Source organism: Bufo gargarizans, chromosome 1, assembly GCF_014858855.1.
Source record: "Bufo gargarizans isolate SCDJY-AF-19 chromosome 1, ASM1485885v1, whole genome shotgun sequence".
NCBI classification, from domain to species: domain Eukaryota; kingdom Metazoa; phylum Chordata; class Amphibia; order Anura; family Bufonidae; genus Bufo; species Bufo gargarizans.
In genome coordinates, this window is record NC_058080.1 from 258630084 (window position 1) to 258646081 (window position 15998).

A 15998-nucleotide genomic window follows, 5' to 3' on the forward strand; every position below is an offset into this window, starting at 1 on the left:
TGCGGCGCATTGCTAAAGAACTGTCACTTACCAGTAGGAGGAGCTCCCGGCCATTCACAGACATCGCAGCAGCAAGCAGGTAAGTATGAATCTTCTACTGTTGAGACCGCACACTGCCACCAATGTTACTGCTATAGAGGGAGGGGGGGGCGATGGTGGTTGGCACACTGTGCCACCAACGATTTAATACAATAGAGGGAGGGAGGGGGGCCGATGGTGGTTGGCACACTGTGCCACCAACGATTTAATACAATAGAGGGAGGGAGGGGGGCCGATGGTGGTTGGCACACTGTGCCACCAACGATTTAATACAATAGAGGGAGGGAGGGGGGGCGATGGTGGGGGCACACTGTGCCACCAACGATATTCAAACTGGGGAGGGGGGGGGGTCTGCCCCCTGCTGCCTGGCAGCCCTGATCTCTTACAGGGGAATATGATAGTACAATTAACCCCTTTAGGTGCCGCACCTGAAGGGGTTAATTGTGCTATCATATCCCCCTGTAAGAGATCGGGTGCTGCCAGGCAGCAGGGGGCAGTCTTGTACAAAGTTTGCAGTGTATTCTAACTAGAAGCGTCCCCATCACCATGGGAACGCTTCTGTGTTAGAATATACTGTCGGAAATGAGTTTTCACGAAGTGAAAACTTAGATCAGAAAAAGCTTTTATGCAGACGGATCTTCGGATCCGTCTGTATGAAAGCAACCTACAGCCACGGATCACGGACACGGATGCCAATCTTGTGTGCATCCGTGTTCTTTCACGGACCCATTGACTTGAATGGGTCCGTGAACCGTTGTCCGTCAAAAAAATTTTTTGACGGACAGGATACACGGATCACGGCCTCGGCTGCAAAACGGTGCATTTTCCGATTTTTCCACGGACCCATTGAAAGTCAATGGGTCCGCGAAAAAAAACGGAAAGCGGCACAACGGCCACGGATGCACACAACGGTCGTGTGCATGAGGCCTAACTGAAGTGTTTTTGCAGATCCATGACTGATCCACAAAAGACACTAATGTGAACATAGACAAATATTGACTAAGGCCGAATGCACGCGGCCGTGAGCGGTCCGTGGACCCACGGGCTGGATTCCTGCTGAGAGCAGGAGCGCATGGCGTCATTGGCTCCCTGCTGCCGCCGCAATACAGTAGTACACTGGTATAGATCATTCGGCCTAAAGCTGCTGATTTTGGAAAGACCTGCTAACCATCTAATATATATAGTGGTGTCCAACTTCCCCCGACGAGAGAAGTACTGAACCGTTGGATTACAACATACCCGATTCATGTTTGTGTGGGGGAGGCCTTCTCGCCCCTCCCTGCTCAGAGCTTATGTATGCACGATGAGGAGGCATAGGCTTGAGAAAGTGGTGGCTGAACAGTCAAGAACTATGGTCAGCTTTAGAATCCCTTAACAGGATACTTATCGGTTTTATAAAACCAGACAAACCTTTTAAAATACCAATTAACTCTAGAATAATCTAGACAGCCACAAAAAGAAGCCCTAGAACACTGGCACACACATACCATCCAAACTTATTCTAAACACTGAAACAACTTACAGTTTTCTGTTCCAGTCATCTGAGCAAGGATACGGAAGGAACGTGACTGGCTAGTACCAGTGCGAGGGTGCCAGTCTTCTGTGTTGTCTACCAGGCGCTTCTTGCTAGCATCACTGAAAGTGGGAGTATGATGGAAGTCTGTCTCAACATCCAGAATGTGTTGGCGAGGAGGGCTAAGTAAGGAACAGAATACAAAACAAAATTGTATGATTTGTTTTTTGTTGTAGAAGGTTTTATGCACAAAATAGCCAAATCATTTGCCCAAGAAATACAGGTTTAAAATCAAATATCATGAAACAATGTACATGTACAATACTAATTAAAAACACTGTATATACAATCAGTTACCGTTTTCATTATTTCTTACTGATCTGAATTAAACACTGGGCGTATCAAAAGTGCTGCCCAGATAAAAGGGAAGTAGCAGCACAACCAAACAAGTCCTGGCCTCTAAAAAGGAGGAATGAAATCTGTTTGGCTGCCATGAGCGGTTCTTCCACTTTTCCTTTGCATTCGTTTTGAAAGCTCAGGACAGGATAGTTTAGGCTCCTGCAGGGCTCACGTGGATGCATCTACATCAACAGGAGGAATCCAGATTGATGACAATGAGCGCAATATGGGCTCCTTGTTACAGAATACATAGTACAGAACAGGTTTGTGAAATGGCTCTTTACATCCCTCCTGTTCAGTTTAGATAACCTTTAGATAATGTTGTGTATATGCATCCTTCTAGAATGTTGTGTTTTGTCTATTAGAAAATCTGAAATATTGTGCCTTAGGCTACTTTCACACCTGCGTTCGATCGGATCCGTTCTGAACGGATCCGCTCATATTAATGCAGACTGTGGCTCCGTTCAGAACGGATCGGTCTGCATTATTACTTAGAAAAATTTTCTAAGTCTGAAAGTAGCCTGAGCGGATCCGTTCAGACTTTACATTGAAAGTCAATGGGGGACGGATCCGCTTGAAGATTGAGCCATATGGTGTCATCTTCAAGCGGCTCTGTCCCCATTGACTTACATTGTAAGTCGGAACGGATCCGCTCGCCTCCGCACGGCCAGGCGGACACCCGAACGCTGCTTGCGGAGGCTGAGCGCTGGCAGGCGGATGCATTCTCAGTGGATCCGCCTCCACTGAGAATGCATTAGGGCCAGACGGCTGCGTTCAGGGCCGCTCGTGAGCCCCTTCAAACGGAGCTCATGAGCGGACACCTGAACGCAGGTGTGAAAGGAGCCTTAAAAGAAAAAACTGGTCACAAGTTTGTTTTTTAAAAATGTAAAGTTCAGTATTTTGATTAGTAATATAGCCGACTTGAAAAAATGCTGCAATGTAAGACTAGTGCCACTAGATGGCAGTGCTGCTAAACATTTTAGGCTACTATTGCGCTTTACAACTTTACAGTTTAAAACATATGAAGTAGTTAACCCATTAGGGCTCTTTCACACGAGCAGATGCCGTGCGGGTAATCTGTTGCATGAAAGAGTGCCAAGCTCCGTTTTTTCTAAGGAGCACATGAAAATTAAGAAGTACACCCCAAAATGTATCACCCCATTTCTCCTGTCTTCAGAAATATCCCTATTGTGGCCCTAATCTTATGTTTTGACACATGGCAGGGCCCAAACATAAAGGAGCACCTGGGGCCTTTTAGATGAACTGAAAATGGTTGAGACCCCATTGCACACAGGTATTGGCGTTGAGCTGCAAAATTATAGAAAACCCTTATAAATGACCCCATTTTAAAAACTAGATCCCTTACAGCATGCATCTAGTGGTGTAGTGAGCATGCTAAATGCAAAATATTTGGAAATGGGCGAGCACTCATACACTCGGCATCCTATTGAGGTATACAGAAAATGTATTCAAATAAAATGTAAAATGGTACACAAAATGTTCAAATAAAATTTTAACATTTTATGTGTACCATTTTACATTTTATTATTTGAATACATTTTCTGTATACCTCAATTGGATGCCGAGTGTATGAGTGCTCGCACATTTCCAAATATATACAATTCTCTAAATGTGTCTCTTAATTAACCTACAAACTGTACAAGAACATGGTGAAACATGTGTTGGAGGGTGAGGTGAAAGACCTTTCAGACAATCAATATACAGTACATGTCCCAAACGGGTCCGTGTAGGTTTTAGGGTTTGGCTACACAGTAATTTGGGCATGAAATGTTGCACTCCCAAGTATAGCAGTGTAGTCTTAAGAATGAATGGGGTCTCGTGCGACTATTACATTTGCAGCTACCACAACACGCGAACAGCAATGCACGTGCCGCGGACACAGCAAGTATGAAAGTCACGCTGTGACCCCATTTATTCCTATAGCTGCCTTGCTACATTGCGATACTTGGATGTGCGAAACGTGCCATGGCAAAATCTCTGTGTAGCTGAAACCTTACTGATGTCTGCTGGGGCCGTGTAAAATACTGATGTGCACCTGCAGCCATTTTACCGATTTGGGAGGATGCAATTATATCTTTATATTTATCAGACCTTTACATCGGTGTGTTGGTAACACAATCTAATTTTGGACACGTCTTACTTAACCTGTGCTCTATCCTATACTGACTTATTTCTAGACCATACCTTCACAGAGAAAAGGTCATAAAATATAACCTCTCTTTGTATATGTATAGAAAATCATGGAACAAAACATAATCAAATAGTGAACCAAAAAAAAAGGCGTAGAGAGAGTGAGAGTGGGGAAAGAGACTAATCCTACACTTACCCTAGAAGATGTTTTAGTATATGCAAATGAGCCTCTAGGAGCAACAGAGGCGTTGTCATTACACCTAGAAGCTCTGCTCTCTCTACTTTGATCCACTACCTCTTTTCATTAGGGACCGTGTGTCCGTCTGTCACTGGCGGTCAGAGGCCGTCTGTCACTGTCCATCTGTTAAATCGGTCAGTGGGCATCCATTAGGGTCCGTCCATAATTGTCGGTCAGTGGACGCACCGCTACAGACGCTAGCGAACATTTACTTCTGATTTTTAGGGTGGGATATATATAATATTTTTTTTTTTCTTTCTGAGCTTTTGCAGTATTGTATTTGCATTGAGGAGGATGATGTAAAAGTGAGGAATCCAAGATGTCTATGTGGCAAACTCTGTAAAGACGAGACTTAGCAGAATGAAGTAGTCAAGGCAGTCTGGTCCGAATGGAGAAAATGAAGAAAAAAGAACGTCTTCCTCAGAGGAGACATCACTGGTAGGTATGTGGCGCTATATTTTATTTAAAATAATTTAGCATTGTGTCATATCGTATTTGAAGGAACGTGGCCCGTCAACTCAATTTTTTTTCTATGTGCAGCCCATATATCCAGCAGAGTTTGAGACCCCTGCACTAGATAGACCCTTCCTAATATCCTGTGCTCACTCTCTCTCTCTGCCTTTTTGGTTCACTATTGTATTAGGCTTCAGCCATGATTTTACATAGAGTGAACCTAAACTTTTCTAAGGTTTTTATTTAAACAGTCACAAATACCCCCAAACAACCTTTGTAATATATCCTAATTGGTTTTATTGTTTTACTAGCAAAACAGGCCCCAGAAGTTCAGGACTTTCTATAGCGCTTTTCACTGCAGCACATACAGAATCTGTACACTGTAGCCATGTATGCAGCACACAGGATACCCCGCACTGATGTGCTATGCAGAGCTTTCAGTGGGCACAAGCCCCCCCCCCCCCATCATGTCGTACAAGACCTATGTCATATGGCAGTCCACAAGTAATCTGGTAGTGAGTGACAGGTTCACAGATCTGTTGTGTCTATCTATAAAACATCTGTTCCTGCCATGTCCTCCACCCATTAGGTGTTTAAATCTGTGTTTACGGCATGTTAACTAATAAAGAGATTAGGGCTTACATCGATTAATCGTTGCAATCGATAATTGATAACTGGATTCGTTGGCAACGAATCCAGTTATCGAATAATCGCCGATTCGTTGCTATGAGGGCGGGCGGTTTACTTTAAATCACTGCATCTTTATTTTACCTTACAATGACGCTCCAGTAACAGGCAGAGTGGACGGCGGCGTAACGTCACTTACTCACGTGACGCACCTGCTCCGCCTCCTTCAAGCAGCGGGGCCGGGGCTGTTATGGGGAGGGGGGAATCGGTCTATGGCACTGCTATGGGGAAAGGGATCTGTGCACAGATCCCCCTCCCCATAACCGTGCACAGATTCCCCTCCCCATAACCGTGCACAGATTCCCCTCCCCATAACTGTGCACAGATTCCCCTCCCCATAACCGTGCACAGATTCCCCTCCCCATAACAGTGCCACCCACAGATCCCCCTCTCCATAACAGTGCCACCCACAGATCCCCCTCTCCATAACAGTGCCACCCACAGATCCCCCTCTCCATAACAGTGCCACCCACAGATCCCCCTCTCCATAACAGTGCCACCCACAGATCCCCCTCTCCATAACAGTGCCACCCACAGATCCCCCTCTCCATAACAGTGCCACCCACAGATCCCCCTCTCCATAACAGTGCCACCCACAGATCCCCCTCTCCATAATAGCGCCGTCCACAGATCCCCATAAGTGTCGTCCACAGATCCCCCATAATCGTGTCGTCCACAGATCCCCCGATAACAGTGCCATCCACAATTTTTTTTAATATGGCCTTTGAACATAATTTTTCAAGTAAAATCATATAAACCTCTTTGTTTTGTAATTTTGCCGTTTTTCCCGATTAATCGTAGAAATTAATCGGCAACTAATCGATTATTCAAATAATCGTTAGCTGCAGCCCTAAAAGAGATCATTTCTAGGAAAATGTTATGTATTGTGCTTGTTTTTTTTATTTATTTTTTGCGGGGGTAGGGGTGTTATTCTAAACCCGCCGCTTGGATCTCACTTATATTTAACAACCTCTGGCTTATAATAGGAGTCTATCGAGAAGATTGGTAATCAATAACAGTGCAACACTGCCAGTTTTTATTTTTTTGGTAAAGGTCATTAATCTGCCCCTACATGTCAATTATCAAAATTTCTGTTTTTCATACCGTTTAGGTGGAATATTCCTTAATTCAGACGAGTATAAAAGAAAGAAAGAATAAAGAAAAGAAATGTGAGACACATAGATATGAGGAAATGTAAAAGACTAGAAACATGCCAGAGAGATAAATGTACAGTATATGAAAGACTCCCAAATCAATAAGTGGTTAGCAGAGTACGTTAGTAATGTAAGAAGTTATAAGGCCATGACTAAGGGTATTTTCACACTAGCGTTTTCGGCATGGAGTTCAGTCCTAGGGGCCCAATACCGGACCTGATCAGTTTAATCCTCATGCATTTTAAATGGAGAGAAATGCGTTCAGGATGTCTTCAGTTCACTCTTTTTGACTTTTCAGGACGGAGATAATACCGCAGCATGCTACGGTTTTATCTCCGGAAAGCTTGCTGGAATGCCAGATCAGTCATTTTTTTCTATAGGGATGTATTAGTGCCGGATCTGGCATACAAAATACCGCAATGCTGGATCCATCCTTCCGGTCTGGGCATGCGCAGACTGAAAAAAAGTTCAAAAAATAAATGCCGGATCAGTTTTTCCAGATGACACCGGAGAGACGAATCTGGCATTTCAATGCATTTGTAAGACGGATCAGGATCCTGATCAGTCTTACAAATGCCATCAGTTTGCATACGTTTTGAAGGATCCGGCAGGCAGTTCCGGCGACTGAATTGCCTGTCAGAATCCTCTGCCGCAAGTGTGAAAATACCCTAATAAGCACTAGGTCAAACTGTATGGTTAAGTGTGATTTTCAATAATGCCATCCTGTAATATTATATACATTTGGCTTTAAATTTATTGTGCAGCAGGACAATGACCCCAAACATACAGCTGATGTCATTAAGAACTATCTTCAGCATAAAAGAAGTGATGATATGGCCCCCACAGATCTCCGATCTCAACATCGATTTTGGGATTACATGAAGAAACAGAAGGATTTGAGCAAGCCTACATTTACTCACATTCCAGTCTTGTTAAATCAGGGCCTGGGTTTTTCTTTCTCAGAACCTAAAGCCAGTTTGATTTATGCTACACAGTTTCCATTCTATTTAAAATGATGCCTTACAAACTTTGATAGAGATTATTCTTAAAGACAACCTGTCACCATAAAATGCAATGCAATCTGCAGTCCCAGTTTTAAAGCAGGAGGAGCTGAGAAGATTCCTATATAGTTTTGTGGGAAAAGATTCAGTAAAACCTGCAATTTATACATTTATATCTCTTTCTGAGCTCAGTTGTACACGGGAGCCATCTTCACAGTGACAGCTATCTCGGTATATACACTTACACAGAGATTGCGATCAATTACTGATAACACAACTATCAGTGACTGACAGCTATCTATGTATACACAATCACTGATCGCTGCACACGGGGAGGAGTAATCAGTGATTGTGTATACATAGCAGTCAGTCAGTCATCGTTGTATACATGGGAGGTGTTATCAGTGACTGATAGTATTCTCTGTGTAAGTGTTTATACAGAGATAGCCGTCAGTAACTTATAGCTGTACACAGGGGAGGAGTTATCAGTTACTGACAGCCATCTCTGTACACAACCATACACACTAGGGCTGCACGATATAGGAATTTTGTGCGATTGCGATTAGGGCCCTAAAAATTGCGATAACGGTATGCGATGCGATATTTTAAGGGAATTGTGCTAGAGGTCTATTTGCTTGGATTTTCAAGGCAAAAGCACAGAGAAATTACTGATAATGCTGAAATGTAGTTATGCTTAACTCAAGAACTGAAATGCACAGTGTTTTTCAAAATAAAACATCTTTTACTAAATTAAACATATTTACATTACTGCAAAAGTACAAAATACAAAACTTGCCATTTTCCTAATAGCACTGCACAGAACAGAGACATAAAATAGAATAAATGGAAGAACATTTGTTCATTAAAATAACGACTTGACTCCAGCACCTCCTCCCTCCCCGCACAGTAACTGATGTATCGCCGGCCGCGCTGTGCAGCATAGCGGCCGGCGATACATCCGTGTCAGCCACCTAACCATCAGCCATTGCTTTATAAGACGCACTGCCATTTCCCCCCCCCCCCCACACACTTTTGGGGGGAAAAAAGTTTGTCTTAAAAAGCGAAAAATATGGTAATACAATTGCAGCATTTTTAGGTCAGCCAATTGGCGATTGCGATATGGCGATTTATTGCGATTGCTTTGGCGATATATTGTGCAGGCCTAATACACACTTACAGAGAATGCTATCAATTACCGATAACATCTCTCCATGTACAACTATCAGTGACTGACAGCTATCTCCGTATACTCACTTACACAGAGTATGCTATCAGTCACTCATAACACCTCCCTCATGTACAGCTATCAGTGACTAAAGACTATCTCTGTATACACAAATACACGGAGAATACCATCAATTCTCCATGTTCCATGTAAAATACCCTCAAAAGACAAGGGGGCACTGCCTCCAACTGGAGAAGAAAAAGTTCAGTCTCCAGAAGTGTCAAAGTTTCGTTACTGTAAGAACTGTGAATCTGTGGAATAGACTTCCTCAGGACGTGGTCACAGGAGGGACAGTGGACAGTTTTAAAAAGGGTTTAGATAAATTCTTAATGCTTATGAAAAGGTGTATAAATCTGAGTCTCACGTCCTTCTGGGATTCACGTCACCACCTATACCTTGGTTGAATGTGATGGACTTTTTTCAACCGTATTAACTATGTAACTGGAAACACCTCCCCTGTGTACACTTATCAGTAAAAAGAAAGTCCAAATGGATCAAGCGAGTAAAATCAATGATTTTTGTTTTATGAATAAATAAAGAAAGTATAAACAAGTAATCCTCCTGCATAAAATCAACGCGTTTCAAACATGAGACAGGTCGTCTTCATGGATTCATAGTATAAAAGTATTCAGATACAGGCATGTAACGGCTTTTTAAAGCAAAAAGGGAGGAATTAAAATCAATTCAAAATGTTAAGGAACGCTCGCAGTGCAGGTGTAAGGTAAAATGTAGATAATAACTCTTGATGTACATGCCTGTGGCTGACTTGCTCCAAAAATATATATGATATGATATATATATATATATATATATATATATATATATATATATATATATATATATATAAAAATATAAATATTACAATTACGCGATGTACAATAATGCAGGAATGAGAAACTATCATTAATAATGTAATAAAATATCTGTATGATAATTCATTCCATAAGGGTGAGCAGTGTTTAAGATAAAAATCCAGAAAGCTTCTCTCTTCCATATTTTTTTAAACCGGCCCCTCACTTGTATAATTTTACTTTTTCTATACCAATTAAACTGAGGGACGCAACCTTACTATTATGTTGTTCCAAAAAAAGTTTAGATGCGCCAGAGATGTTACGATTTTTATTTTTATTGGTGATCTTTAGATGCTCAAGAAAACGCACCTTCAGTTTTCTGGTTGTACTGCCTATGTAAGCATAGTGTGCACATGATCATATATATGATGCCTTCTGTGTTGCAGTTTATGTAGCTTTTTATTTTGTATTTTATTTCTTTTTGGGTGTGTGGGAATTCTTTGGAATTGTGAACCTAAGAGCAGGTTTTGCAGGGATGATTCCCACAGGAATAAAATCCTAAATTGGATAGCCATGTGAGAGATTTGAATAATTTGTTTTTAAATCGCTAGGTGGGATTTTTTGGCTTATTGTTTGAGCTTTCCAGTAAGACACTCTAAAGTGTACTTGATAAAAAAAAGAGATTATATTGTAATGTAACGGTTGGTGTGAACTTTTTTTTTTTTTTGTTTTAATTATGTTCTTTTGTTAAAAGCTCATGTCGTGTTAAGGGTACGTTCACACTAGCGTTTTTATTTTCCGGCATAGAATTCTATCACAGGGGCTCTATACCGGAAAATAACTGATCAGGCATATCCCCATGCATTCTGAATGTAGAGTAATCTGTTCAGGATGCATCAGGATGTCTTCAGTTCAGTCGGCAAAAAAAACTGAAGACATGCCGGATCCAGCATTTTTCCCCATAGGAATGTATTAGTGCTGGATCCGGCATTCAAAATACTGGAATGATGGATCCGTCCTTCCGGCTTGCGCAAGCGCAGACCGGTAAAAATTTGAAAAGAAATACAAGACGGATCCGTCTGTCCGCATGACAAAGCGGAGAGACTGATCCGTTCTTGCAATGCATTTGTGAGTCTCACAAATGCTTTCAGTCACATCCAAAATCGGCGGATCCAGCGGGCAGTTCCGACTACGGAAATGCCTGCCGGATCACACTGCCACAAGTGTGAAAGTAGCCTGACTGTCGCAATGGCTTGTTTTAGCATCCCATTAGGGTAACCCCTGGCTCACAATCTATGGTGTATAGCTTTCTGTTCACATTGGTAGGTTACTTCTGTGCTGCAATTCCATTTGGCTCTGATTAATTCACCAGTGGGAATAGCTTTCTTTCAAAGTATGTTTTGGATGGAATGTAGCTGCATGAAGAATTCAATTCAAAGCGCAGCCAGATAGCAGAAAACTCCTAGCAGGCTACATTTGGTTACATTTGACACCTCCCTTCAGACAGCACGGATCCTGCAGGAAAACTTCCCTGCAGGGATTCCAAGTCATTCCTCAGAAGAAAAGCAACCATCAGGGATCATGGAACCGGCGATTTATAAGGAATTCTGAATCACCAGTCCATCACAGGCATAAACCAGATATATCTTTGTGACCCTGTGGCCAAGATGGACAGGCTCCTGTGTAGTTGGGTGGTAGGATGCCAGGGAGGGGATATACGGAGATCTCCTGACAGAAACCTATTAACGGTACCATGTGTGGACTCTACCTGTACTCAGGCGGACCCGTTGATCCCAGAACCATGGAACTATGGGCCCTAATGGGTTTTGTGGGTCGTTTTGCTGCCAGGAGGGAGGGGAACCCTTTGCAGAGGAAGGGAGGGGCGTGGCCGACTACAAGTGAAAAGCCCCATGCAGCGTCCAGCGTCTTTCTTTTCTCTAGGGGGGGGGGGGGGGGCGCAACGCTGAGCATGGTGTTTGGAGGGATGTTTGAAACTTCTGACATCACTGCCTCCCATGTGACGACACAGTAACCATTATTCATCAACCCAAAGGACTCATCCATCAGTAAACTGACTTCTTGCTCTGTTTAATCCTGTTTGTACCATACTACCTGTATGTGCAACCTCAGACCACTGTATATATTCTGTGTGTGTGTATATAGTGTTATATCTAGTGAGCCCTTAAGGCGATTAAATCTATAATTTAGTCTTGTGCTGTCTGGTATCTCTATCACGAATTCCTACATCCATGTTTCGGCATAGTTATACACTACTGCGGGTTGGTTTCTCACCCTATATAATCCTGTTATCGGACCGGGCTTATATCAAACGAGAAGCTGGCGGCAGTATTCCCAGGCTGAGAAAGCACTGTTGCACTGGGGCAGTGAAAAGGTTCCCTCAGCTTGTTGCCTCTCTGTGCCTGTGTGGACAAGAGGAGTCTGAAAACTGTACCAAGCTGACCTTACCTGCTCCTCAGGGCCGGCATAACGTCACGCCTTGGTAACCAGTGACTATATCGCATCTCGCTGTCCTTACGTATTTGACGTCAGTCGGGGTACGGTATTAGTCACAACCGTAAAAAGATTTTTAAAAAGTGCCAAAAAAGCAATTTTTTGTCAACTTACTTCACAAAAAATGCAACACCAAGCGATCAAAAAGGTGCATGCCCCCCAAAATAGTACCAATATAACCCTCACCTCATCCCACAAAAGAATGAGACCCTACCTAAGACTATTGGTCAAAAAAAAAATTAAAAAGCTATGGCTCTCAGACTCTGGAGACTCTAAAATATTTTTTTTGTTTCAAAAATGCTATTATTTTGTAAAACTTAAATAAGAATATATATAAAAAAAGTATACATATTAGGTATTGCCACATCTGTAATGATCTGCTCTATAAAAATGTCACATGACCTAACCCCTCAGGTGAACGCTGTAAAAATAAATACTGTTCCAAAACAACCAATTTTTTGCTCACCTTGCCCCATAAAGTATAATAATGAATGGTTAAAAATAAAATAAAAAATCATATGTACCCAAAAATAATATACATCAACTCTTTCTGCAAAAAACAAGCCCCTACACAAGATCGTCAGAAAAAAATAAAATAAGGCGTTCAGAAAATGGAGACAAAAACATATTTTGTTTTCCAAAAATGATATTTTGTAAAACTGAAACAAAGGAAGTAGACATATTTGATATCATTGCGTCTGTAATAACCTGCTCTATAAAAATAGCACATGATCTACTCTGTCAGATTAAGCTTGTAAAAAATAAATAAAAAAACTGCATTTTTTGTTACCTCGCCTCACAAAAAACGTAATATAGAGCAATTAAAAAAACATGTGTATCCCAAAATAGTACCAATAAAACTGGGACCTTATCCCCTAGCTTCCAAAATGGGGTATCTAGTTCCGTCCTAGGGGCTCAATACCGGGGAAAAAAAAAAAGATCAGTTTTCTCCTAAAGCATTCTGAATGGAGAGCAATCCGTTCAGTATGTCTTCAGTTCAGTCACTGTACTGTTTTTGGACGGAGAAAAATACCGCAGCATGCTGCAGTGTTTTCTCCGTCCAAAGTTCCGGAACACTTGCCAAAATGCCGGATCTGGCATTATTTCACATTGAAATGCATTAATGCCGGATCCGGCCCTAAGTGTTCCAGAAAAACCGATCCGGTTTTGTGGTCTGTACATGCGCAGACCTTTAAAAATGTGCAAAAGATAAATACCAGATCCGTTTTTCCGGATGACAACCGGAGAGACGGATCTGGTATTCAATACATTTGTGAGATTGATCCGCATCCAGATCAGTCTACAAATGGTATCCGTTTGCATACAGATTGCCGGATCCGGAAGGCAGTTCAGTCGCTGGAATCCAGCGACGCTAGTGTGAAAGTACCCTAATTCTTGTGGAACACCTAAAGGGTTAACAAAGTTTGTAAAATCAGTTTTGAGTAACTTGAGGGGTGTAGTTTCTGGAACGGGGTCATTTATGGGGGATTTCCACTATGTAAGCCCCACAAACTAACTTCAGACCTGAACTGGTCCTTAAAAAGTGGGTTTTGGAAATTTAAGATTTGCTTCTAAGGCTCCTAACGTCCTAAAAAAATAAAATGACATTTACAAAATGATGCCAACATAAAGAAGACATATGGGGAATGTTAAGTAATAAATATTTTATGAGGTATCACTTTCTGTTTTAAAAGCAGAGAAATAAAAAAATTTAAAATTGCAAATGGTTAAAAAATTTTGGTAAATCTGGGATTTTTTCATAAATTAAAGGTGAAATATATTGACTCAAATGTAAGATTATCATGAAGTACAACGTGCCACGAAAAAATAATCTCAGAATGGCTTGGATAAGTAAAAGCGTTCCAAAGTTATTACCACATAAAGTGACACATGTCAGATTTGCAAAATTAGACGTGGTCACGGGGGTATCAATGACCCTTGGTCATGAAAGGGTTAAAAAGCTGTTACATGCCTGTATCTGAATACTTTCTACTATGAATCCATGAAGACGACCTGTCTTATGGTTGAAACGCGTTGCTTTTATGCAGGAGGAGTATTTGTCTATAAAAAAAAAAAATTAAATGAAGAAATAAAGAATCATTGATTTTACTCGCTGGATCCATTTGGACTTTTTTGCTGCATCTACGATGGGTGTGAACACAGCCCGGATCCGTGCAGAGCAGGTCAGAGCACCTTTACCACTTGAGAGCTGGAGTTTGTTCTATCTAAAAGGTACAATTATCAGTGACTGACAACTATCTACGTATACACACTTACACAGAATACTATCAAACATTGATAACATCTTCCCAGTGTACAGCTGTCAGTGGCTGGCAGCCATCTCTGTATACACACTTACACAGAGAATGCCATCTCCTCCATGTACATGTATCAGTGACTATGTATACATACAGAATGCTACAAATCACTATCACCTCCTGTGTGTATAACTATCAGTGGCTGGCAGCCATCTCTGTATACATACTTACACAGAGAATACTATCTCCTCCATGTACAGGTATTAGTGACTGTCTATGTATACACTCTTACACAGAGAATGCTATCAATCACTGATAAAGATGACCCCCATGTACAACTTAGTTCAGAAAGAGCAGATATTTAAAGGACAGGTTCTCTTTAAGGTACAGAATAGCCCAAGATAGTAAGAATCCTTAGAACCTTTACCTTATGTTACCAAAACAATGTGGATAAATACACACAAAACTGGACAAACCATGCAGTTATAAAATTAAGGTTGGGTTCACACATTTCATATTTGTTGCAGAAGCCATACAAAACTGCTTTACAGTACAAACTTCCTTTACCTATAAAGTAAAACAATGGCAGCAAATTATAGGCATACTAAAGGTGTTCAAATCTGCAGCATTCCTTGTGTTACACAAATACTGGAGAATTTTGCTGCATATTTGATTCACTGCAATGAGTAAAATCTATGGCTATATTCCCACCAAAATGAATGCGAAGGCTGGTTAAACAAGGTGATATTTATGCGATCCCAGCCAGGCTTCACTTCACTCTGTACAAACTGCATTTAGCTGGACCAGTTAGTAATCACCTTTAAAACATTCGTTATTTGGTCAAAGAACATTGGTTATTACTTTTAGCCCCTAAGGGAACTTCGTTAGATTCTAGTTATAACAGTATGTTAACTTTATTATTTTAAGGAGTTGTCCGTAAATTTATAATGGCCGCCAGCAACCTGTCCTACAATGTGAGTAGGGCTGATGGCCACTTCTTGCATAGCTACTTAGAGGTGTGAGGGGATGGGGCCTCACTACACATTACGCTACGCTCTGGCACTTGCATATAATACACATTAGTGAACATTCCTGTCAGGCTGTTCAGCCATGAGGGGATATCATAGGCGGGATCATATCAACCATATATTGTAGAGCAGTGTAGTGAGGCCCCTACCCTCTAGCCGTGGTAGCAACCAGCCTTGCTCATATTCTTGGACCAAGTTGCTGGTGGCAATTTTAAATAATTCCCAGAGAACCCCTTTAAGGCATCTTGCACACAACTGTATGGTTTTCCGGTCCGTTTAAATGGATCAGTTTTTCGGTTTCAGTAGTGTTTACATTTCAGTCACGTTTTGTTGTTCCGTTTTTCCGTTTGGTTTAAGTTTGTGATCTGTTTTTTGCGGATCGCAAATGGAAACATACAATATTTAAACAGTAAGTACATAAAAAAATTGGGCTGGGCATAAAATTTTCAATAGATGGTTCCGCAAAAACTGAACGGATACGGAACACATACGGATGCATTCATTTTTTTTTTTTTTTTTTTGCGGAACCATTGACTTGAATGGAGCCACG

At 41.5% G+C, this 15998-nt stretch overlaps 1 protein-coding gene across 6 annotated transcripts in view; it reads right to left on the reverse strand.

Moving 5' to 3' along the window:
• PDLIM5 (PDZ and LIM domain 5) overlaps positions 1-15998 on the reverse strand; it is a 200992-nt gene that overhangs the window by 88458 nt on the left and 96536 nt on the right. For 5 of the 6 annotated variants that reach the window (XR_006391013.1, XM_044302657.1, XM_044302664.1 and 2 more), the window contains exon 6: positions 1562-1734. Coding sequence is in view for 5 of the 6 variants with exons in the window: in XM_044302657.1 (XP_044158592.1) it covers positions 1562-1734 (173 nt within the window). In the remaining variant the exon portion in view is untranslated. Of the gene's footprint in view, positions 1-1561; positions 1735-6584; positions 6603-15998 lie in introns of all 6 variants that reach the window. The other variant, XM_044302682.1, reaches the window with a different exon arrangement.